General features: G+C 37.1%; 1 protein-coding gene and 1 long non-coding RNA gene across 3 annotated transcripts in view; one reads left to right on the top strand and one right to left on the bottom strand.

Annotated features, from left to right (window-relative positions):
* LOC115220779 (protein virilizer homolog) overlaps positions 1-27,517 on the bottom strand; it is a 110,723-nt gene that overhangs the window by 68,378 nt on the left and 14,828 nt on the right. For both annotated transcript variants that reach the window (XM_029790927.2, XM_036510461.1), the window contains exons 3-5: positions 24,934-25,020; positions 5,149-5,197; positions 1,110-1,254 (exon numbers count right to left, since the gene is read on the bottom strand). In XM_029790927.2, the coding sequence (XP_029646787.1) occupies positions 1,110-1,254; positions 5,149-5,197; positions 24,934-25,020 (281 nt within the window). The remainder of the gene's footprint in view (positions 1-1,109; positions 1,255-5,148; positions 5,198-24,933; positions 25,021-27,517) is intronic.
* Positions 72-11,251, top strand: LOC118766757. The gene is made up of 3 exons (XR_005002670.1): positions 72-86; positions 8,341-8,345; positions 11,076-11,251. It is a non-coding gene; the product is annotated as an uncharacterized LOC118766757 (long non-coding RNA).

Raw genomic sequence — 27,517 nt, 5'->3', positions numbered from 1 at the left:
TACAAGCAGAAACATTAATATACAACAAACAAATATTAATCAAAGCTGGCAAAGTTGGAAAATACAAACACACACACACACATGTAGTAGAGAGAAAAAAAAACAAGAAGACAAGATTAAAAAAATCAGTGTATTAGGTTTATGCTAAGGAAAAAATAGAAGGAAAAGCATTTTACATTTCAAGCATTTGCTCTTCTACAGAAAGGATAAGGAGAGAAAAACTCAAAAGTATCTCAAGATACATGTTGAAAAACATGTATGTATGCAGAGGAGGGGGCATAGTTTAGTGGTTAAGGTGCTGGACTCATGATTCTAAGATTATGGTTTTGATTCCTGAACTGGGAAATTCATTGTGTCCTTGAGCAAAACACTTCATGTTGCTCCACTCCACTCAGCTGGTGGACAAAAAAAAAAGAAAAGTTAGAAAACCAATATTTTTGTCCATTTTGATAGTAGAAACCATAATTAATGTAACTGATGCAGAACAATAAAACAGAAAGGAGACCAAAGCAGGCAAGACAGCTACCCAATTTGGAGTGGTTGGTGTCCTCCAGTTCAACAAAAGAAACCTGAACATGCTAAAAGATTCAGATCTGGAATTAAGCAGTGTGGTGGAATTTTGGGATCTAAAAAGAATATGCAATCTTTCTGCTACACATAAGTTGCATTTTTTAGATCCATTAACCTATGGCTTAGATTTCTCCATGATCCTCCATTTCATTGTATATGGTATGGAGTTGGTTTTCAAACTACATACGTGGCTGACCAATTTAGAGGCATTACATTTGTTGATGCACCGGAAAGAAGATGATACGTGGTTTACATAACATTTTTTAAAGTCCTTTTTGCACAACCCAATGTAATCATCCTTTTGAATTAGGTTATCTTGAAACATTGCTGCTACTTCTGTCACATTTACGATGGAGTTTATCATACACACTTAGTCAAGTGGGCAAGCTTTAGGGTTTCAACAGTTACAATTGGAAGTGGTCTCTTGGTGATGTTTACCTGTGATAATGTTCTTCATACAGCTAGGACAGCAGCTGTATGATAAATTAATCAAGAGATGAGGGGGAGAGGGAAAGTGAAATGATTCATCTGAAACCTACCAGGTCCTTTTATACGATGCACAGATTGCTGTGGAGGAGGCGGTGGAGGTGGTGGGGATATGGTTTCAATTGTTGCCACATTTCCAAAAGCAGCGATGGTGATAGTTGTATACCATCCTTTAAGAATGAGACCATTGGTTGGCACCTGGAAAAGAAGCATTCAAACATAAGATTACATGGTAAAATTTAACCCTGGCAACCAACAGATACTCAAAAGAAAGCAGTTTTATACTTTGATTATTTCAGAAATTCATAAACAAAGAGTAGAAATTAATGGCATAAATTAGTTCATCATTGTTACTACCACCATCATTGTCATCATTTGAAATTTCACATTTCCATGCCTGGATGGGTCAGACAGTTTATCAAGGCTGATTTTTCAACAGCTGGATGCTTTTCCTGTCACCAACCCATACCTTGTTTCCAAGCAAGATAATATTTCCCCCATGGCCAGACATGATTTTGTAGAATATTGGAAATGACAAGGAGATACAAACACACATACACACATGTCGGGTTTCTTTCGGTTTCAATCAACCACATCTACTCACAAGGATTTGGTCGGACCAATGATACAGTAAAAGTCATTTGTCCAAGGTACTATGCAGTGAGACTGAACCCAAAAGTCAGTGGCTGGGAAGTATACTTCTAACCACACAGCCATGCTTGAGCCGTTAGAGCAAAATGTCAGCACTTGTGATTTTGAGTACAACAATTTAATAATTAGGTCAAGCATCTCACATTATTATATTATTTATTTAGCTTCACAGAGGTAATGACCAAGACCATGGCATTATGTTCTGCTTGAGAAGAAGACCCATTAAGCCAAGTAAAATCCCGGTCATGGCAGATACAAGTGTCACGCAAATGGCACTCATGCCAGTGGCATGTATAAGTATCCATTATGTGCCATAAAATGGTTGGCGTTAGGAAGGGCATCCAGCCATAGAAAACATGCCAAATCAGACTGGAGTCTGGTGCAGTCTTCCAGCTTGCCAGCCCTGGTCAAACTGTCCAACCATGCCAGCATGGACAACGGACACTAATTTCTTTTATTCATTTATTTGTTTCAGCAATTTGACTGTGGCCATACTGGAGCACCGCCTTTAGTTGAGCAAATCAACCCTAGGAATTATTCTTCGTAAGTGTAGTACTTATTCTATCAGCCTCTTTTGCCAAATTGCTATGTTACTGGGATGTAAACACACCAGCATCGGTTGTCAAACAATGTTGGGGGACAAACACACACACACAAACAAACAAACAAATATGTATGTATGTATATATATATATATAATATATATATATATATATATATATATATATATAGATAGATAGATAGATATATATATATATATATATATAGTAGAAGAAATAGCTATAACCCTTTGACTGCTATTTCTAAATTCGTATGTGGTAAGGCAACTCGTTGCTAAACCCTTATTGCTTAGTATTACTTAAATTTTCCTCGAATGAGGCTTTTACATGCCGAAGACTACTTGGTGTAATTGATAATTTTTCCAAATTAATTAATTTCACCCTTCATTATTACGGATAACCATATTTTATCTCAGTAGATGACCACAGCATCTTATTTTGGCTACACGCGGGTGGGAAGGGGCTGTTGACACAATCGTTTCATTCACAAATTGAATTCGGTGATACCAGTTGCGGGTTTTAGCTCGCTCTGATACTGAGTGGAGTTGGTGCCTTCTGGTATCTCAAAATTCAATATATAATCATTATGATTATAGTATTCTACGCTGAAGAGAAAAGAAGTTTCGGTAAGATAGAATTATTTATTATTTAATATTTAATATTTAATTCGTATGCTTTCCTTAAAACTTGATTTCGAAACGTACGTCCGTGGATAACTAAAAAAATGTATGATAGATTGCAGTCAATTCATTCTCTCTTACCGTTTGTGCCTTCCAAATGCTGTTTTTACTGAGATCTCCCTTTTTAGTAGAAGAAATAGCTATAACCCTTTGACTGCTATTTCTAAATTCGGTATGTGGTAAGGCAACTCGTTGCTAAACCCTTATTGCTTAGTATTACTTAAATTTTCCTCGAATGAGGCTTTTACATGCCGAAGACTACTTGGTGTAATTGATAATTTTTCCAAATTAATTAATTTCACCCTTCATTATTACGGATAACCATATTTTATCTCAGTAGATGACCACAGCATCTTATTTTGGCTACACGCGGGTGGGAAGGGGCTGTTGACACAATCGTTTCATTCACAAATTGAATTCGGTGATACCAGTTGCGGGTTTTAGCTCGCTCTGATACTGAGTGGAGTTGGTGCCTTCTGGTATCTCAAAATTCAATATATAATCATTTATGATTATAGTATTCTACGCTGAAGAGAAAAGAAGTTTCGGTAAGATAGAATTATTTATTATTTAATATTTAATATTTAATTCGTATGCTTTCCTTAAAACTTGATTTCGAAACGTACGTCCGTGGATAACTAAAAAAATGTATGATAGATTGCAGTCAATTCATTCTCTCTTACCTGTTTGTGCCTTCCAAATGCTGTTTTTACTGAGATCTCCCTTTTTAGTAGAAGAAATAGCTATAACCCTTTGACTGCTATTTCTAAATTCGGTATGTGGTAAGGCAACTCGTTGCTAAACCCTTATTGCTTAGTATTACTTATATATATATATATATATATATAGATAGATAGATAGATAGATAGATATATATATATTATATATATATATATAGATAGATAGATAGATATATATATATATATATATAGATAGATAGATAGATATATATATATATATATATATATATATATATATATCATCATCATCATCGTTTAACATCCGTTTTCCGCGCTAGCACGAGTTGGACGGTTTGACCGGGGTCTGGGAAGCCAGGGGCTGCACCAGGCTCCAGTCTGATCTGGCAGAGTTTCTACAGCTGGATGCCCTTCCTAACGCCAAACACTCCGCGAGTGTAGTGGGTGCTTTTTACGTGCCACCTGCACAGGTGCCAGGGGGGTCCGGCATCGGCCACGATCGGTTGGAGCTTTTAACATGCCACCGGCACGGAAGCCAGCCAAGGCGTCGCTGGCAACGGCCACGTTCGGATGGTGCTTTTTATGTGCTACCGGAGCCAGTCGAGGCAGCGCTGGCATCGGCCACGTTCGGATGGTGCTTTTTATGTGCCACCGGCACAGAAGCCAGTCAGGGCGGCGCTGGCATCGGCCACATTCGGATATATATATATATATATATATGTATGTATATATATATATATATATATATATATATATATATATATTATATATATACACGATGGGCTTCTTTCAGTTTCCGTCAACCAAATCACCTCACAAGGCTTTGCTTGGTCAAAGGCTATAGTAGAAGACATTTGCCCAAGGAGTCATGCAGTGGAACTGAACCTGGAACCATGTGGTTGGGAAGAAAGCTACTTACCACACAGCCACTCCTGCAATGATGATGATTATTAAATAAATAACATTATAACTAATATTTATGAAAGCAGTCAGTGTACCAAACCGAATAAAAGGATTTTAATTCAAAACAGGACAAGACTAAAAACTGTGTTTCATCTAGGGCATCCCATAGGACAGCCCTAAAGCTGTAAGGAAACAGATTATGATTTGAAAGTGGGAAAAAAAATGTCATTGAACAGCAGCTGACCATTACACGATAAAGATTGTTTTTCTGTCTGTTTCCAAAGTTTGCATGCAATCATTTAAGTGTTTACCGAAAGCATATCAGTTGCAAGATAAATTGGTACATCTGATTTAATTGACAGAAACTATAAATACAGTTTTGTTGTAAACAGTTAAGATAAAGAAATAACAGCTGCTGATGAGATCATAATGATGACCGAAATTACAGCATCCACAGTGTGATTAAATAAACAAACAAGCATTTATGGATGTTCAGTGCATTAAATTAATTTTAATTAGTTCAAACATGCAGTGCCAGGTTTATTGCATAGAATATATCATAACAAGCAATAAAAGAAAACATAAAGAAAAGCAACTCACCAACTCTTCAGCAAGGAACATGACGTCTTTATTATCTTTGTATTCCAACCTAATCCAAGAATAAACAAAAAACAATTTTAACATGGTACATTACTAAAGTGATTGTGGACATGGTTAAGAAGTTTGTGTCCCTACACATCATTAGTGGGGTTCAATTTCACTGGGCAGGTGATTTCTATAGTCTCAGATCTACCCAAAGCCTTGTCAGCGGATTTGGTAGATTGAAACTAAGAGGAGCTAATCGTAAAAATGTGTGTGTATGTGAATGTATGCGCATATGCATGTATGAGAAAGAGTATGTGTGTGTGTGTGTGTGGGCATGCACATGTGCGTGTCTATGTTTGTTTACATTTGTACGCTTCCAAAAATCACTGACCCACAAGCAATGACACTGCTGTCCTTTCTCCTGTCAACAAACCATCTGCTGGCTTTGCACCTTCAAAAACATGTGAAATAAAGGATCCTTCACATGGAAAATATAAAAAAGGTTAATGACAAGAACGCTTCAATATGTTCATCTAACTCAGGCTAGCATGAAATAAAGGACACAAAAACAAACAAAAAAAAGTACAAGTTCACCAACATATTCCTTAACTATAAAAGCCTTAATAAACCAATGAAAGAGCCACTTCACAGGGGAGAAGCGGAAACTTTTTAGTATGAGATACGACTCATCATCAACATTTTCATGTCCATCAACATTTTCATGCTCGCATGAGTCAAACAGGGTTGACTGAAATAGATTTCCTATGGCAGATATCCATCCTGTCATTCACTCTCATCAATTTCCAAGCAAGGTAATATTTCCTGATGGTCAAACATGTTTACACAGAATATTGGAAATGAGTGACACTGCTTGTAAGACAGTGATTCTCATTTACAATTTTCAAGGAGACACAAAAAAAAAAACATGCACATAAGTTCTTTTCGGTTTCAGTTAACCAAATCCATCAATAGCATCAAGATTTTGACGATGACCTTAGAACAACATTGTAAAATCAGTAGGAGAGGCCAGATCTGGCTGGTTTAAACATAAAACAGGTAGAATACTTGGGCCAAATATGGTTGGTCTTACTACTTTGCTTTTAAAACTGAAAAGCTTTTTTAATTTTATTTTTAAATATTTTAAAGATTTTAGTTTCAAATTTAAACAGAACTAAAATTTTACCAGTAGGCAAGAGGTTGCTGACACTTGCTCTATGAAATTAACTGACATGGTAGAAATAGTAGCCAAGTCTCCTTCATCTCACAATTAATGGCGTTAAGAAAGAGAAATACATTGAATAGTGCCCTGCTTCTCCAAAAACAATACAATATGACATAGTTGTGTGGGAAGAAGTTTGCTTCCCAAACACATGGTTCCAGGTTCAGTCCCACTGCATGGTACCTTGGACAAGTATCTTCTACTATAGCTATAGGTCAACCAAAACTTTGTGAGTGGATATGGTAGACAAAAACTGAAAGAAGCCCATCATGTGTGTGGTGGGGGGGGGGTATCTTTGTGTCTGTTAGTCCCCACCATCAGCAGACAATCATTGTTGGTATGTTTATGTCCCTGTAACTTAGTGGTTCAGCAAAAGAAACCGATAGAATAAGTAGCTTCAAAATAAAAAAGTGTTGGGGTTGATTCATTTGACTAAAAGTTCTTCCAGGTGGTGCTCCAGCATGGCCACAATAAGTAAAAGAGAAAGATAAACTATAAAAGATGGTCAGATCTGGATTGCTTTTGCTAAAAGGTTTGATCAATGAGGCCAGTCTGGGGTGAAAGAGCAACATAGTCTTTCAAGGAAGTTTTAGTTCAAAACCTTAATATTTAGTAAGGGTTTCAATGATTTATTTATAACACAGCCCCTTGTTTAAGTGAATGGAGAAAAAAGGAAAAAGAAAAACAAGTAGCAGAGATTCTTATACAGGTACAACATAGATTTTCAACACACTCTAAATTAAGCAAATCTTAAATTTCATTTAAATAATTAAATGAAATACATGTCCTTGGGCATTAAAAGGAAGTTGTTTGGTGACCCTGTTAGTGCTGGTGTCACATAAAAAGCACAGGTGATGGTGTCATGTAAAAATCACTGATGATAGTACCAGGTAAAAAGCACTGGTGATAGTGCCATGTAAGAAGCACTGGTGATGGTGCCACATAAGCTGTGCCAGTGCCATGTAAAAAGCACTGGTGATGGTGTCACATAAAAAGCATCAAGTGCACTCTGTAAAGTGGTTGGCATTTGGAAGGGCATCCAGCTGTAGAAATCAATCCAAAACAGACAATAGAGTTTGGTGGAGTCATTTGAGTTACAATCCAACCCATGCCAGCATGGAAAGCAAACATATGATGATGATGATGATGATACAAATTTATTAATGCTGTACTGTGTAAGGTACTAGTAAACTAGTCTGGCAACAAGAGGAATTATTGCAGATTGTAAGGGGCCCTGAACCATCAGTATGTAGAACATAAATGTTGTACCTATGTAAACAATAGTTATTTATTTGAACAACGCTCACATACAAGACTTTGTGTTTTCTTCACTTGCATTTTCAGTCAGAATGTTTAAGCAAGGCATGTGAAAAACCAGTAATGTTGTGCATTACTGGTTTTTAACATTTTAAACCTGCAGTGACAAAAGGTAACAACTGACTCCAACAGGATTTGAATTTTAAAACTCTAGGGTGTCTCAATACAGTCAGTAAAAAAGAGAAAGAAAGAAACAAACAAACAAAGACAGACATTAAACATTAACTGAACAGACAATTTTTTAATATGATAAATAAGTTTCTAGGTTTGCTTCCAAAGTATGCATAACAATTATTTAGCCGCATACTGAGAGCATATACATTGTTGAATAAATATGGAATGAATCAAGTTTATATTCCAAAGGTAATAAAACTTCAATAAACATGAATATTTGTTTGCAGAACTTCAAAGGGTTATGTCACTCTGTCCTCACAGTGTAACACATGCCATGTTACGTCTGGGAACATTGGTTTGTGTATATTTAAACATCAAAAGAGTCACATTTTTGCTTTTTTAGTGTGAATTTGTAATTAAAATTGCTTAGCTACAAATTTTAGTGACTGGCTATTGCATAAAAAGCATTGGTGCTGGTGCCATGTAAAAAGCACCCAACTGTAAGAGACCATGCCAAAACAGACAGTAGAGCTTGCAAAAGTCTTCTGGCTTGCCAGCTCCTGTCAAACTGTCCAACTTATGCCAGCATGGAAAACGATGTATGATGATGATATGTAGACAGGTAATTGTTCACAATACACACATACCCAGAAATATATTATATCTGTTTTTCCACTTTGAAAGTAATCTCCAGACCACAACTCACTCATATGTTTCACTGTAGCATGGTTTCTACAGGTGGATGCCCTTCTTAACACCAACCACTTCAAAGTGTGCTGGGTGTATTTTATCATGATACCTCGACCACTGGAGTTGAGTTACAATCCTCAACAAGACAAGATTAAAGAGTTATACCACCAACCCTATGCTATCTCCAGTCATTCACTAACCTGTTTACAGAGTATGTTGGATGCATTTTATTATAGCACCAGAACTAGAAAGGTTGTCGTATCCTTGACAAGACAAGACTAAGATCCGCTCAACCCAGTGATATCTTAGCTCATTCAATAACCCTTGTACATTTTATCATCGTGCAAAGATGCCTGAAATGTGAAGTGGCAGCAACATATCACAAATGTATGCCTTTATGGAGACCTGCTGAAAGTTAGCAAGAAGATCAAACAAAGACACTTGCGAATATCTGGTCACTGCATGCACCACCCTGGACTGGAAGCATCCAAATTAGTCTTCTGGAACCCATTTCATGGTGATGTAAGAAGAGGAAAATGTTGACACACATCAACAACTTAATTGCAGACACTGGCCAAGAATGTATCCAGGACCTCGAGATAATGATGTTGGCCAGAGAAGTGTGGTGGGTGGACTTTGTTGCTGTGGCCTGGGTTGGAACCTGGCCATAATAAAGGATGAGTGAAATTGCCTTGCACTCAGAATGATAGGAAGGACTCCTTCCTGCATCTACTTTGTCTCCATTGTTTTAGGATAATGATGAGCAAGAGTGAGTAGAAGGGAGACACGACTGCAGACAATGAAGTAGACTGAGCAGAAGAAAGGAAAGAGAGTATCACAAGAAGAATGGCTGGGCTGATGGTGTATAAAAGGAAGGTGAAATATAAGAGACATCGATAGTGTTACTGAGATTTGAAACTAAATCTCTGGCTACCTGGTCAGACATCATGACCAAACCACAATAGTTTCACATAAGCCAGTCAATGTCAAGCAATTGCAGGATTCAATCTTCTAGAATCTTCTGTCTGAACCCTATATAAAGCTGCTTTTTGGTGCCTTAACTCTTTGCAGAGCGTTGAGACCAGCCAACTCCGCCAGACATCTCACTTCTTGCCAAGCAGAATGTTGGAAGGCTGTGGAGCAAAATGCAGCTCCAATCCTGCCAAACATTTGTGCAGACATCTCCAGATTCTTGGACAGACCAAACTAAACAGTCACACAATATCTCATAAGTAACTTCTTTAAATGGTGTACGGTCAATTCGTTGACGGCAATTTGTCCCCAGACAATTCATCGTTGGTAAATTAGTCCCCAGGTCAGCTAGTCAAGATCACAAGGAAAATGGACAAACAAATATCTGAATTAAAAAACGTTTATTTTAAGGTTTGCTGTATTACGTATTTATATTTTTCTTAAAATTTAAGACTGTGTGCAATTACAGCAGCACCTAAATGTTCCATCTGTTGCCCAGTTCTTGTGCTGTTTTAACTGCTGAAGTGCTTCGTCACTTGCAAATATTAGTATTCATTTTGAATCTTCCATCCTGCTGTCATACTGTAAAAATGTTTCATCGTTGTCAAGGTAGGAGTATTCACCCAATGGAAAACCCAACATTTGTAAAAGGGGTGGCAGGATAGTTGGAATCAGCTTGCCTCCAACGTCTAATATTCTTATGAAGCTGTGCAAACAGAGCTATTTGCAACAATGTACAGTCATTTAAATTCTGAACTTCACTAGCGATAATTGAGTGAGGGGCATCACGCGATGAAACAGACTTTACTTTAATATTTGAAACTATTATCCTTGCATTTACCTCTGCAGCAGTTGAAGCATGATTATGGATCCAAGTCTTCTTAAGCTCTTTATAATTTTCATCTGTTTGAAGTCTCGCCTTGCACACACAATTTTCGCACCTCCAATATATCTTCAATCCATCTGCATTCTGCTTACTTTTTGTGTATATATAATTTTCTTGATCGACCACTTTGATTTTTTTCCTTTCTCTGAAGTTATGATCTTGCAGGTAGTCATGTGGGCGTATTCAATAAATTTAATTTGATTTGCTTGAAAATCTTTGTTCGTAAACTGTTCAGTACAGATACTTGAGAGAGAGTGGGGGGGAGGGAGTTAAAGAAGGGAAAAAGATTACCTAAAACTGTCCAACAACAATTTCAATTCTAAAGTCACTGTTCTAAACTTCACCTCGAAAATTACATTTAAGATAATTTTGGGACAAATTGGCCAGTGGTGAACTGACCTGGGGATGACTTGATCAACGACGAATTGACCAGGGACAAATTAACCAACAATGAAAGAATTGTCCTAACACCCTTCAAATGTAGTTCAGTTTTCCCATCTCCCCAAGTCTGTAATTATTGCTGTCATTATTCGCAAGAGACCAACACAGTTTAAATTCTAAGTGCAACAATAAAATCTTCTGTTAATTGCTCATGAGTGATGTCAGTCACTTCTTTGGGCAGCGTGAGAAACACACTCACTAAGTCAACAGCTACCATAAACAACACTGGATGAAACACCCAATGCACTCAGAAAAATAATGAGGAGATGCAGTAACAGGGAGACAGCAATGATAATTATACAGACATACAAATACACCAACACATACATACGAGGGAGTGTTGAAAAGTTTGTGGCTGTGGGTAAAAAAAAATAGAGGAGGATCAGTTAATTATGATTTTATTCAACATATTCCCCTCTCTGATTCACTCACATACTGCAATAGTCCTTCAGTTTTTCTAAGCCTTGTAAAAGAACTCAGAAGGTTGGGCCTCCAAACAGGTTTTTCACAGCACACCCTCATACATAAGTGCATATACAAATATATACAAATGTACAAGTATGTTCACTTCCCAACCATGGTTCAATTCCATTGTGCAGTACCTTAGGCAAGTTTCTTCTCTTATAGCCCTTTTCATGTAGTCAATATTTTTCAGTTCATCAGGACTTCATTTATTGGCCTGAAGGTTTGAATGGGAATAACAACACAATAATAAGGGAGTTTCGGCCTTGTGAAAATGAACCATTATAGAAGGGATGTACCACAGGATTATCTATGACCTGGTTATGAAGCTGAGGTGTTGTTTATATCTCAAAATGTACCACAGTTCATACAAATTCTGACAGGAATATTTTGGATGAACAATACTCTCTCTCTCTCTCTCTCTCCCCCTTAGTTGAGGATGGGGTCTTGTCCTGCAAATTGCTATGTAACCTCACTGGAGCTGGTGTCACATATAAATCATCCAGTCCACATTGTAAAGTGGCTGGCATTAGAAAGGACATCCAGCTGCAGAAGCCATGCCATCACCAACACTGCAGTTTGGTGATGCAGTCTTTTGGCTTTTTGCTGGTTCCTATCAAACTTGTCCAACATGAACGATGAGTAAGATGATGACTGAAACAAGTAGTGGAGAGCAATATCACCCTCTAAAAACCTCTGGAGATGGTGCCTAACCGCAAGCCAATGAAGGAAACCAGTAAAAGAATATAGAAGAGCAAGGAATTTGTAAATACTTTTCCGCTATATTAGACAGGCTTGTTAGTTAATGACAGAAATATGTTTAGGCATTCAAGAGTTTGCAGCTTCTTTTGTGTTCTAACTTTCAGTTTACTAGGTTTTGTTGCTCAGTTAATCAAGTCCTTCCATCAGTTGTGATACAGAAAATGGTAAACCAAGAGTGAAGGTGCATGGCTCAGTGGTTATTTGGCTCACACATATAAGATCAGGAGTTTAAGCCCCTTGAGCAAGGCATTTTATTTCACATTGATCCACTCCACTCAGATGGCAAAAATGTGTTGTACCTGTATTTCAAAGGTTCAACTATGACACACTCTGTGTCATGCTGAATCTCCCTAAGAACTATGTTAAGGTAATTGTCAGGGCCATAAGCCTAAACTTTAACAGGTAAGGGTGCTTAAAAAATAGCCTGATGGTTCATATTGCTTGAGTATACAGGGTGCATAAAGTATTTGAGGACATACCTTTTTGGGGTCATTGCTGCATTTTTTGCTAACTCTGTATAATCTTTGTTTCAGAAAATAATAATGACAGACCCTCAGCTTGCTCAAAAAATGAAAAGGCATGCTGTTGTTGTGGTTATAAAGGCTGAGCATAGCAATTTAGAAATATCTCAACTTTTAAAAGTTGCCAGATTCTTCGTCTACAAAGTTTGCAAGGAGCTAGAAACTGAAGATGGAAATGTATCACCAGTATCAAAGCATAAAAAGCATTCCAAATGCTCTGAAATCATCAGAACACTTGAATTTATCCAACAAGTTCAACAGACCATTGATTACAATCCCAGAAAGTCCATGAGGTCAATTGTAAAAGATCTCCATATTTCAGGAGGAACAGTCAGAAATATTGTCCATGAAGACACCTTATATGATGAAGAAAGGTCAATTTGTCAGAAAAAGCAAAAGAAAATCACAACATCTAAAGGGCTCATAAACCGACTGAAAAATCCAACAGAAGAAGATTTGATTTGGTTTTTCTTAGACAAGAAAAACCTTGACCAAGATCAAAAAGTTAACAGAAGAAATAACAGATGGTTATGTGTAGACTCTTCTGAAGTTCCAAGTGTTATGCATACCAACTTTTATGCAACTGTCAAGGTTTTAGGGGTTATCAACAATGAATAACATGTGATGCCTCCTTACTTCTTGCCACAAGGCCTTAGAGTTAACTCTGCCGCCTACATTTAGGTCTTAGAAATAATTAAACCCTGGATAGACAGTGTATGCAATGGAAGGCCATATGTGTTTCAGTAAGACTCATCACTATCATACATGACTCTAGTAACACAGGAATGGATGGCTCAAAATTTTCATGATCACATAACTCCTAACATTTGGCCTCCTAATTCCCCAGATCTCAATCCATTAGACTATTACATGTGGAGCATTGTTGAGAGAGAGGTCAACGAACACACCTATAACACCAAAGATTCTTTGAAAGCTGCCATGGTCAGAGTAATGTCCAAAATGAATCAGGACCACTTGATTTGAGCATGTAGATGATTTAGATCTCATATAGAAGCAGATGTTGAAGCTGAAAGTGGCTTTATTGAATAACATTACAGAAAAGAAGTTTTATTTTTATCCTCATAGCATTTTTTGATAGATAAAGTTATTATCTGTTATCATGTGTTTTTTATAAACATAAATCTATCCTCAAATATCTTACACACCTTGTATGTGCTTTCCATCAATGAGATGGTCAGTCTAGGGCTATAATAGAAGCCACTTGCCCAAGGTCCCACACACAATGGGACTGAACCCAAGACTGCTTGGTTGAGAAGCAAGCTTCTTAACCACAGAGCCATACCTGTGCCTCTCAACAGAGCCATACCTGTGCCTACGCACACAGCTATACCTGTGCCTACCCACGCAGCTATACCTGTGCCTAAACACACAGCTATGCCTGTGCCTATCCACACAGCCATACCCAACAAGTTAGTCTAATTACAAATAGAACAATCAGAATTGCAGTCTGTGATGCTATTGTAATAAATTGAGAAGTCTGAGATTGAACTGAAGTTTTTGTGTACCAACTCCACAGCACTACTTTTAAGATATTTTGTCATTTAGCCCCAGCTCAAGCAAACCTATGATCAAAGATATTCTAGCCATAACAATCCCATCTTTGTACAGATATGTCCAGAACTACACTATCCAATGTGTCCTACTTATTTTTAAATGGCTGCTATCTCTAGCAGTTCAAGTGACCATACAATAACTCCCTCTTTGCCTCCTTCAACACAGGAGACATGTTGCTGAAGTGACACTGCTCCACAAAATGCACAGAAGCTACAGGCTATCAAAACTGAAAGGAATGCTTCTGCTACAGTATAAAAGTCACCATTCCCAAAGGCCAACGTATTTCTGCCTGTGTATAACTTATCAATACCAAGATGCACAGTTTTTGGACAGAAGATTTCTATACTCATCTATCAGAACTTGGAATCTAATTATAATTCCTGAAAGTTTTGAAGTTGAATGTTTTCTGCACTCCATTCTTAAACTTCAGTGATGTTTCAATGGCTTAAATAAAGGTAAGATAAAACTAATTTTATTGTATTTATTGTCAAAAATTGTGTAAATAGTCAACTGGAAATGCACTCCCATTATCAATAGGATTGAAGGAGTATAAAAGAAACTAGAAAAGGTGAAGTCTACTTAACAATTTTTAATATCATAAGTATTTGAAAAGAAAATTTGGTTAACTCAACCAGGATTTTAAAATATCCATTTAACCTATTATGTTGTTGATTTTATATTTAGTAATAAATAAATTGTGTTTTGACATGAAAGAAGAACTAAAACTGAACATAATATATTACATGATGATGTGATGGTAATAAGTGGGGTGTGGAATTTACATACTTTGAATGAGAATGAAAAATGAGGATGTTAATAGGCTGGTGGTTGGCAATTGGTGCGAATTAGAGCAGAAATATAACAAAAGAAACTCAAAATCAAGGTAATTAGAAATGATCGGAAAGAATTACACAACTTAAGAAAAGTGGATGAATATCCTGTATAAACATCCTAACTTTTGTATTCAAAACAAAATTAAATAAATTATAATAAAAAGGTAATATAAAACTAGTTTAATTGTATTTAGTGTCAAAAATCGTGTTAATTGTCAACTGAAAATGCACTGCTATTATCATTTATATTACACAATAAAATATATCTAGTCAAATAAAAAAATTATTATCTACTTGCTGTTTATTAACCTTTTGAAATGATCCTCCCCACTCAAAAGAATAAATAAACAAACAGTATTTCCAGAACTTAATTAGTTTTGTGTTTGATGGTCAAGGGCTTAAGTAATGAGAAGCACACATAATGTAGATTCAGAAGTGGTTGCTTCACAACCAAATGGTTCCTGGTTCAGTCCCACTGTGTGGCACCTTGGGCAAGTGTCTTCTACTACAGCCTCAATCAACCAAAGCTTTGCAAGAGAACTTGGGAGACAGAAACAGAAAGAAGCCCATTGTATTTGTGTGTGTTTGTATGTGACCACTGCTTGACAACCAGTGTTGGTGTGTTTATTTCCCCATAACTTAGCAGTTCATCAAAAGAGACCAACAGAATAAGTACCAGGCTTAAACAAAAATCTACTGGGGATCAAATTGATTTGACTAAAATTCTTCAAGGCAGTGCCCCAGCATGGTCGCAGTCTAATGACTGAGACAAGTAAGAGATACGAAACAAAAGGACACCTGATGGAGGTGTAACCAGATCAGGGGTACATTGCCTAACATGCTAGGTACATAGTGGCTACCCAAACTAAAACAATGAATAGTAATTCGTCTTCATTTCCCACCCTCTCTCTCCACCTGCGGAAGATGGCACACTTACATGAGACAATTGTCTCCATTATATGAATCAATGTTAATGGCTAGTGTACCTCATGCTTGTTTCATCAGCCACACTCTTCCATGCTGGCTTAACCCTTTCGTTACCAACCCGGCTGAAACCGGCTCTGGCTCTGAGTATAAATATCTTACAGTTCTATATTTAAGAGATGAGGAATTATGTACATTATTTACATTTGAAGGATATTTGTCCTCATTTTGTTTGTTGTTAACACAACATTTCGGCTGATATACTCTCCAGCCTTCATCAGGTGTCTTGGGGAAATTTCAAACCTGGGTTCTCATTCCTAAGGTTTTTTTCAAAATTATCATTATTATTATTCAGGTCACTACTTGGAATTGAACTCAGAATCTTGGGGTTAGTAGCTCACGCTCTTAACCAATATGCCATAAGCCACAATAATAATAATAATAATAACAACATCGAAAAATACCTTAGGAATGAGAACCCAGGTTCAAAATTTCCCCAAGACACCTGATAAAGGCTGGAGGGTATATCAGCCAAAATGTTGTGTTAACAACATTCAAGAGGAAGACAAATATCCATCAAATGTAAATAATGTACAAATGTCTTGTTTTCATAAGTTTTGAATTAAAATCTTCCACCAAACCTTAGTCACAATTTATGTTCCTAACACAAGCTTAATGGTTACTAAGTTAGAAAATTACTATTTTTAAATCTCACAACAAGATGTTCAGCAACAGTACTTTGGAGTAAAGATTTTTGCCAACATAACATGGCAGTCCTGGTTTAGGATGAATGTTGCTGTAATTTAGCCCCAGGAGGCATCATCTCCAGCTGGCTATACGACAGACCATGTGTTGTCAGCTGGAGACTATGAAGTTTCTCTCAACTCTTTAAAGTAAAGTACATTATCAAAGTCTTGTGTCAGGTTGAGTAGCCCATTTTGCTCAAAAGATTCCTGAATAAGATTTGTTTAAGGATGATGAATGAAACATTATGATTATTATTATTTTATCATATCAACTTCCCTGGAGAAGGTTGCAAAGTGTCAGCTGTCCATGATCAGTGGACTAAGGTAACACACTTCCTTCAAATTTTGAGAACCCTACAGAGGATGTGCTGTTTGAAGCAATATTGCTTACTATAGAAGATGCTTTATTCCTACATATGCCACTATCTTTTCAATCCAATTTGTGAAATTCATATTTACAATATATAAGGCTCCAATAGTTACTATTATTTAACAAAAAATGGCAGTAACACTGTTCTGGGCCAAAACAGACCTGGGAGTAATGGTGGTTGGTGTTAAGGAGGGAATCCAGTCATAAAATCCCCACAAAAACTGGCACAGTAACCCAGGGTAGATTTTCTACCTGGTTGGCTCCTGTCAACTGTTGTACATGTTTTCTTTTAAAGCCAAAACAAATTAAAACCTCAAAATACAGGTCATTGGTTAATAGTGTTACCCAGTATTTCAATGTTTCAGAGAAGTTGGCTACCAACACCTTTTTTTCTTAGATTTCCTGAAGAAGGAGTCCTTACCCTGAAATAGTGAAATACTGCAGAACAATACTAACTGTTAACCAGTATTTAACATTTTTTTTCAACTTCCATTGTTTTGGCTTTAAAAAAAGAAACACTTTACAAAAAATAAAAAATAAAAAACCCAAAAACGTATGTGTGTGTGCAAGCGTATTTAATTGTATTATATTTAATGACAGTGCAATTAATTTCAGTTGTTTATTTCTATAACATTATTATCATGTAGACAGCAAATTTCTGCTCATACCAAATTAGCTTTGCATTGAGTTCTTTTGTGGTCTATTGTCATTAATAGAAGCATTGTGGAAATATGTAATACTCAACATATGTACATATACAAAGCCCTAATTTGCATAATCTTTAATAACATTTGATATGCTTGCACAAAATAATAGCTTTTAAAACAAGCTGAATAACATGTGGCAGACACACTTGCAAAGTTACATCCACGCGCATTTCCACTTTGTAATGGCACTTGACAAAACTGGATTAAATTTCTACTTATATTTCATTTATATTTTATGGGTAGTAGATCTTAACTCTGTAAAACCAGGTAGTTTTAGTGCTCCATAAGCATGGGTGGTGGAGCTTTCAGATCCTCCTATCGCCACTTTATTACGGGACCAGTAATACTATGACAATGAAACTTGGCACATTAATAAGCAAACATTTCTACATTACAAAGATGTCGCTGATGTCATCATTTTATCCTAGAAAATCTAGTACTTTTATAGTGTTTAAAATTTTTCCAGTACCTCTGAGGCTGTGACCATGGACATAGGTACTGCAGAGAAAAAAATTCTAAATACTTTTAACAATATAATAGCTGACATTAGCATTTTTGTGATGACGCCATCAAATACACACAATCTAAAAATTTTTTTTACCTTTTTATAGTCTTTTATTCTTTTACTTGTTTCAGTCATTTGATTGCAGCCATGCTGGAGCACTGCCTTCAGTCAAACAAATTATTCTTTGTAAGCCTAGTACTTAATGTATTAGTCTCTTCTGCCAAACTGCTTAGTTACAAAGACGTAAACACACCAGCATCGGTTGTCAAGCAATGGTGGGGTAACAAACACAGGCACACAATGTATCTGTGTGTGTGTGTATAGAGAGAGATGGGCTTTTTTCAGTTTCCATCTACCAAATCCACTCACAAAGCTTTGGTCAGCCTGAGACTATAGTAGGAGACACTTGCCCGAGGTGGTACACAGTGGGAATGAAACTTCTTTATTTCATTATATTTGTCATAAAGGCATAATACAGATGAAGCTTTGCGGGCTGGACACAGACACAATGATGATGATGAAATGAAAAAAAGAGATGGTTGGTGGGGGGAAGCAGCCAACGCCCGCCAATTGTTACTTCCCGATAACATTGTTCCTTTTTAAAACACAAATGAGGTGTTGAATCTCATACAATAATTACAAATTGAGGCACTGAGCCTCTTAAGCAATTGAAAAAGTTCAGCAAATATTCAACTTGAGGCGCTAAGCCTCTTACCAATCTCCAAGTTCTAATCGAGGCACTAAGACCTCTTACTCTGCCTCCCCGATTAAGTCTCTTGCCACCTGCAGGCAATCCTGCAGTCGCAAGCCAGGGTCCCAAAAAAGATAATTATATTCTTCCTTAGTAAAGGAATCCATCACCCTATAGAAGTAATTTTCCTCTATGACCTCCGCAGCCAATCTGGGATTTCGATGCAGGTTAGGACTGACTGTTCCCCGACCTTCAAAATTCCTCAAAGTTCTCTACAGCCCCTCCCTTAAGAAAGAAAATCACAAATTCCTCATTTATTACACTGGGAGGAGCCACAGTTTCCTTCATTGGTGGCACAATTCCCACCGATGAGGTTCTGGAACATGCTGGCAGTGTACTGCAAACTGCCAGCACTGTCCCATTCTTTTTCTTTTTTTTTTGTCTTTGATACAGGAGGGGGTGGTTCCTTCACTTTAACTGGAGGATCATCACTCCCTCCCAAGTTTTAGAGTCCTTTGGTGAGCAACCATTGTTGCCCACTTTTTTTCCGGGGAGGTCCCTACCTCCTCGACTACCTCCATCTCTCCCTCCAGAGGAGGAGGTGGGGGCTCTTCCACAACCAACTGTTCCAGAACCCTACTCTCGTCCTGGGTACAGTTCTTTTTGATGTGGCCTGGTTCCAGACACAGGTGATACTTGGGGGTGGGGGATGTCCCTCAAGAATCACCAGGTACCTGCAACCAGCCATTTTCAAAAAATTCAGAAAAACCAGGTTCTTGGCTGATTGGGTCCACAGGGTCAAAACAGCTTTTGACCCAACCCAATCAGACACTGGCAAAATTTTAACATTAAGCAGCTTAGATCCGCTGCTACCCAGACCCTGGCGGATAGTGTCCTCTATCCACTTGGGTTCTATCCCGGGTGGCAACCTGCAGACCCAAGCTCTTGTAAACTTCTTCCCACCATACATGGGAAGAAACAAAATCTCTTTGCCCTCTAAGGGCTGGCTCGCAAATTTGCGAGCCTCCTCAGGGGTGTCAAATAGCAACCTCACCGTTACATATTTGACCCCGCTAGAGATGAATTTAATAGTTGGCAAATACTCTGCCAACTCTTTTAAAATCTGAGTCTTTTGAAAGAGGGCGATGGTGTTGAGCAAATTTGAGTAAGTCCTTAACACCACTGTCCTCTCTTCAAAATTTTTCATCCACAGTTTAGGTGGGGCAATCTCCCACTCCAATGCGGTATTGTTTGTCTTTTTTGCCATGTTTTTTTTTTTTAAAAAGGTTCACAAAAAACAATGCAGGAAGGAAGGAAGAAGACAAGAAACAGTTCCAAAACACAGCAAACTATTCTGGCCATCCTGGTACTCCTGGCCAACTCGGTAAGCCTCTTGGTAAGGGCACAAAACAGTCACACAAAAATGGTAAAAAATAAGCACAATTATAGGAGGAGGGATACGCCCCAAAACACACTTTTCACCCCCAAGTGAGACTTTAAACACAACTACAGGCAGACAAATGCGTGGAACTCAGTGGAGGTTTCTTGTTCGACAAAATAATCAAACACGAGCAACAAACCCCCACTGAATCCCAAAAAAAACCCAAAAGTCTTACCTGGTAGTTGTGCTTCACTTGTTCAATAATTCACAACATTAGTGTACAGCAACGTGACTCCTAGCAGTGCAAAGAAAACACTAACAATGACACATGCGCAGTAAGCAAGCTCTTACCACACAGCCACTCCTGCGCCTATAATATATGCTGAAATTTTTCAAGAACTACTTTTGTTATACTGAAACTTGGCAGGAATATCCATAATTATCCCTTTATCATCCAGATTATTTGACAAATGTAATCCTTATATATCCACATTGTTTTGTCAACCATTATCTCATAGGTTCAAGTTTATGTGATTGATTAAGAATGATATTTTAAGAATGACGTACATATGTATGTATCTTCTTTTCTTTTTCTTTTATCCCGTCTGTCTTGATAGACAATGGGTCGCGCCAAGGGTGGGGCCTACTTTGATGATGAGCAGCGTCTGCTGTGACTGAACAGTCCAATTCTAGAGTGGCAGTCCCTGGTACAGTTGCTGCACACGAACATCGATGGGTACGTGTGGGGTGTTGCTGCAGTTGTCCTCCTCCTGTCCCGCCTGTCCGACCACAGCTGTGCTCTCCTTTCCTCAGCCATGGAAACGCCTTTCCTCACTGTCCGACACCAGGCAGAGCGGTCAGCAGCTGTTACCTCCCACGTGTCCACACAGATGTTGTGTGTATGTATGTATGTATATACCCTCATCATCATCGTTTTAGTGTCCACTTTTCCATGTTTGTATAGGTCAGATGGAATATGTTTCCCAACCATGTCATCACTGGTTCAGTCCCACTGCATGACACAATTGGGCAATTGCCCTCTGCTCAAGCTCCAGGCCAACTAAAGCCTTGTGAATGAATTTAAACATATAACTGAAAAAAGCCCGTTGTATATACACAATTGCCGAAGAAAGCTTTGTTATTGCACAACGTGCCACCACATGGCTACCCAGACTGTTGAAACCATTAAGCATTTGGGTTTTGAGGTGCTGGAACACCCAAGGACAGCTCAAAGATGGTTTATGAGGTTGTCTATTTCCTACAGATGAAGATGTGAAGAAAGCAGTGCATAAATGGTTGCATGACATACAGTAAACCTTCTTCTTGGAGGGAATACACAAGCTTGTGGATTGCTGCAACAAGTGCATTGAAAAGGAAGGAGACTATATAGAAAAATTACATACTTGTTTATTCCCTGGCACAACGCCTGATCAGCGCTCATGTACCCCCTGATCGGCGCTCGCGCACCGCCTGATCGGCGCTCGTTCACCACCTGATCTGCGCTCGTGCACCGCTTGATCGGCACTCGTTCACCACTTAATCGGCACTCGTTCACCGCTTGATCGGCACTCGTTCACCGCTTGATCGGCGCTCATGCACCGCCTGATTGGCACTCAGGTGTAACCAGCCCACTTATGAGTACCCCTCATTCATTGGACAATAAACTTTGCTTTTGAAGACCTACTGAGGCAAGTGAAATCAAATCAAAATCACTGACATGGCCGATGACGGTACCGCCTGATTGGCACTCATGTGAGTGGATGTTAAAAGCACATCCAACAGTGATCGTTGCCAGGGCCACAGATTGGCTCCCGTGCCGGTAGCATGAAAAAGCAGCATTCAAATGCCAGTGTCGCCTTACTGGCACATGTGCCGGTGGCACGTGAAAAACAACATTCGAGTGTAGTCATTACCAGTGCCGCCGGACTTGCTCCCATGCAGGTAGCACATAAAAAACACCTTTTCTGCATGGTCATTGCCAGAACTGCCTGACTGACCCTCATGCCAGTGGCACGTAAAAGCACCCACTACACTCTCGGAGTGGTTGGCGTTAGAAAGGGCATCCAGCTGTAGAAACTTTGCCAGATCTCATTGAATCTGGTGCAGCCTTCTGGCTCACCAGTCCTCAGTCAAACCGTCCAACCCATTCCAACATGGAAAGCAGACATTAAACAATGATGATGATGATGATGACATTGAAAAATAAGAGTGCGTATAAGGTTTGACTCTCCCTCATATACACATATATATCAAGTTTGTATGGTTGTCTATAGAAGAAGATATTAATCAATGAAATTTCAACTTAGTCTGATTTCTCATATTTTATTCGTTTATTTTTTTACTCGTTTCAGCCATGCAGCTGCAGTCATGCTGGATCACAACCATGATTATTATTTGCAATTTTTACAATTTTTACTAAATAAGTATTAATTGTTAAATATGAATTTTAAATTTTTTTATTTGTTAATGATAATTTAGATATGTATATTTATTTAATTTTTATTATTATTTTATAATTATTATACCTGAACATACATTTTAGAATATTAGTTAGTCACTTTGGGATCTAGATCGTTAAAATGTTTTAATTTAAATAAAAGTTCTTATTATATTTCTAGTCCTATTATAATAATAGTAATAATAAGTATTTTATAATAAGTTATACGTTTAACCCTTTAATGTTTAAACCGGCCAAATCTGGCCCAATATATTCTACATGTTTTATATTCAAACTGGCGATATCTAGCCTCTCACTCCTAACCTACAATGCCATTCTGAAAATAAACAATCACATCATTGAAACCTCAAAGCTATAAGATAATGCATGATTAATTCAAAACAATTTGAGAAAAAAAGTATTATATTTAACAGAGTATTCTGAACACTAAAGGGTTAATAAAAAGTTATACGTTTTTACTTTGGAATTTTCCTATTCTTATTTTTTATTTCATAAATATTTTCAAAAGATATCTATAATATTTATGTAAGTAATAATGGACTAATTTATTTATTGTTTATATGTTTATTGATAGAAAAAATATATATTTTTAACTACTATATTTGTTGATTATAATTTAGATACTTATTTTTTATATATTTATTATTTTATAATTATTATATGTGAACTAAAATCTAATAATATTAAGAGTGATTGTTTTGTAAAATAGTTTGGTAATTAAATATTACAGTATAACCAGGTTAAAGATATTCTATAGTTTATTAATGTTTTTTTATTAAGCTAAATTATATCTTCACAGATAAATACATTTTTCTATCTATTTACTCTATTTTTTTACCTTAAATATTTAACATAATAAATGTATTGTAGGCAACTGATCCTAATGTTTTAAGTTTCAAATTTAGTTAATGGAGTTTCTTCTATAAGAAAAATCATTATTTTATTTTTTAATAAATATTGTTTAACTCTATTTGCTTATTTATTTAACTATTATTGTTAACCTGAAGAGTGACTATAATTTTAAATTGAATTGATTTTCAATTAAATTTAAATTTAATTGTAATTTGAATTTAATTATAGCCATAGTTTTTTACTTATTATATATTGATTATTCATTTTTATACATTTTGTGATCAAGTTATATGTTTTATAAAAATATATTTCATTTTCTATTTATGATTTGCTTTATGTCTATCATTGTTTGAATTGCATAATAGTGGGGGTTTTCTCTAATTTATATATTATTTATATTGTGGAATTTGATTTAATACTAAATTGAATTTTTCCTTGTAAGTTTGGAGTTATACTCCCTAATATTATTATATATATATATCACCATCATTATCATCATTGTTTAATGTCCACCTTCCATGTGTGCCCTTGTCTTGATATCATGTGATGGTTATAAAGTAACTGATCATCATCATCATTATTATCATCCATGCAATGTTATTGATTTATTTCTATGAAAAACATTCCTACCCATGGGGAAATATTACCATGCTTGGAAACAGGTGAGGGTTGGCAACAGCAAGGGCATCCAGCCATAGGAAATTTGCTTCAAATAAACTCTATCTGACCCATGCAAGCATGGTCAAGTGACATTTCATGATGATGATGATAATGCTGTATATTTGCAAGTAAATATTTTGTGGTAGAAGTACGAAAGCATTAGACAAAATACTTTGAAGTATTTATTTTGGCTTCTTTTGTGTTCTGAGTTCAATTCCTACTGAGGTCAACTTTGTCCTTCATCATTCTGGGGTCAATAAATGAAAAACCACCCAAGGGTTGTAGACTGGTGGAATCACTACAGCATTGAAGAGGTTGCTTCATTCGATATTAGGAAAGGCATCCAGCCATAGAAACCATGCCAAAACAGTCATGGGGCCCAAGCAGCTCTCCAACTGACCAACTCCTGTCAAACCATCCAACTCATGCCAGCATGGAAAACAGATGATGATTATGATATATCATCATCATCATTTAACGTCTGTTTTCCATGCTGGCATGGGTTGGGCAGTTTGACTGGAAACTGTTAAGCTGATATATATGATGGGTGTTTTTTTTTCAATCTTGGTTGACCTGAGCAGGATTGAACCCAGAAGCATATTGTTGGGAAGTAAACTTCTTACCACACAGCCAGACCTGAACCTATAGCCTTTTCTTTTTTTTTTTTTTTTAAGTGAATGAAATAACATGAAAAATAGAAGGAAAATCACTTACATTCCCAACTTTTCAAATGTAGCAGCATTTGGTTTGCGCAGATTATTGACGAAAAACTCGAGTTTGAAAGATGATGGGTTTGTTGCTCTGAAAGTAAAAGAAAATTACAGATAAATTATTTTATAAATCATTTTAAGGATGGAGTGTTCAAGTTGAGTTGAAAAAGGTTAAAGGCTACATGCAAAACACAAACCCTGCTGTTTTATATTTTAACCTTTTAACAGTGGAATTAGATATCATGCTTGAGAAAACCTGTTGAGTCAAGTGAAATTGTTGTCATGGCCGATGCCAGTGTCACCTGACTGATACTCATGCGGTGGCACATAAAAAGGTTCCATTGAAGTGTGGCTGATGCCAGTGCCACTTGACTGGCTCTTGTGCCAGTGGTGCATAAAAAGCAACCATCCAAGCGTGGTTGATGCCAGTGCTGCCTGACTGGCACCCATGCCGGTGGCATGTAAAAGGCACCATTCAAGCATGGGCAATGCAAGTGCCAGTGGAACATAAAAAGCACCCACTACACTCAGAGTGGTTGGCATTAGGAAGGGCATCCAGCTGTAGAAACCTTGCTAGAACAGATTCAAGCCTGGTGCAGCCTCTTGGCTTGCCAGTCCTCAGTCAAACCATCCAACCCATGCCAGCATGGAAAGCAGACAGTAAATAATGATTCCAGAATGAACTTCAATATCTGCCAAAAAATAGAATTGGCATTTTCTGCAAGTCACATTGCCTCAATACCATCATCATTTAATGTCTGTTTTCATTCCTGGCATCCATTGGATGGTTTCAAAGGAGCTGGAAAGATCCACAACAGGTTCCATTGTCTGTTTTGATTTAGTTTCTACAGTTGGATGCCCTTCCTAATGCCAACAACTTTATAGTGTACTGGATGCTTTTTATGTGGCACCATCACCAGTGCTAATGCATATATATATATATATATATATATATATATAATATATATATATATGCATTAGCACTGGTGATGGTGCCACATAATGATGGTGTGTATACATATATATATATATATATTATATATATATATATGTATACACACACACACATACATACACATATATATATATATATATATATATATATATAGATATATATGTATACACATACACATATATAGATATATATGTATACATGTTACATCATCATCATATTCATCATTTAACGTCCGTTTTCCATGCTGGCATGGGTTGGACAGTTTGACTAAGGACCAGAGAGCCAGCAGCTGTACCAGGCTCCAATCTGTATGCCCTTCCTAATGCCAACCACTTCATATGTATAGTGGGTGCTTTTTACATTCCACTAGCACAGGAGCCAGTCAGGTGGGCCTAGCATCGATCAGGTTCAGATAGTGCTTTTTACGTGCCATTGGCATGGGGACTAGTCAGTGGGTACTGGCATCGGCCACGTTCATTTGGTGTTTTTTTTTACATGCCACCGGTACATTTATATTTATTTATATATTTGTGTACATCATCACTGAACATCTGCTTTCCATGCTGACACATATATATAGATGGGCGGAGAGAGGAAGGGAGCCAGACAGACAGATGGGATGAGGAATAGTTGCATAGCCGTGTATGTAATTGTGTATATGCACAAATGTATGGGTATATTTTGTATGCAATAGTGTAGGTGCACATAATGACCGGCTCACACATGTGCACATGCAAAGGCACCAGAGCATGTTGTGGGTACATATTTATCCTGTGTGAACACATTTTAGCATGTGGTTAATATAATTGGTTGTTTTTCTAAGTATCTTTCTTTTCATTCTTCTTCTCTACATTTCAGCTGTTTCACACCTCAGTACACTTGAAGAATGTCAATGCTTTACTTCTTCTTTGATTTCATTTGTAACTGCTGTCCTTACCAACTTTGTACAAGTCTCTACTTGACATGAACTTTCATTCACTCTTGGTTTGATTAATTACTTTCTGGACTATTAATTTCTCCAAATCTTTCTCTACCCAACAATTTATGTCTGAGTGAATATTATAATAAATCCAGAATCTTGAGATCACATTTCTACAGATCTAGTGACAGTCTGTTCTCTTTTGTGCTTCGTCACATAACTCTTTGCATGTGTGTGTGTGTGTGTGTGTATGTATGTATGTATGTATACATACATGCATGCATATATGCATACATGCATGCATGCATGCATACATGCATGCATACATGCATGCATACATACATGCATGCATGCATATATATATATATATATGTATGTATGTATGAGACAAGAAAAACAGCCAACAACTGATGGAGGATCGTTCTTTATGCTGTTTGTTTTGTTTTCCATTTGTGTCTTGTTGTTCGAAAGAATAGTTCATGTTCCATGTACTCATGCTCCGTACTTTTTTGTTGTACACATATCGTGATGTCCTGTGCCCACATATGCATATATATATATATAGATGTAAGTATGTACATATATGTATGTATATATGCATATATATATTTTATTTATAGTGAGGTATTTTGTGTTGCAAGACAGTGTGTGAGAGAGAATCATGATGTTGTAGGAGAGAAATTTGTCTGCATGGATGATGGTTCTCTTGCACTA

This window comes from Octopus sinensis, linkage group LG17 (genome assembly GCF_006345805.1).
Source record: "Octopus sinensis linkage group LG17, ASM634580v1, whole genome shotgun sequence".
Taxonomy (NCBI): domain Eukaryota; kingdom Metazoa; phylum Mollusca; class Cephalopoda; order Octopoda; family Octopodidae; genus Octopus; species Octopus sinensis.
Note: the sequence above shows the minus strand (reverse complement) of the source record. Positions and strands in the feature narration are given on the sequence as shown.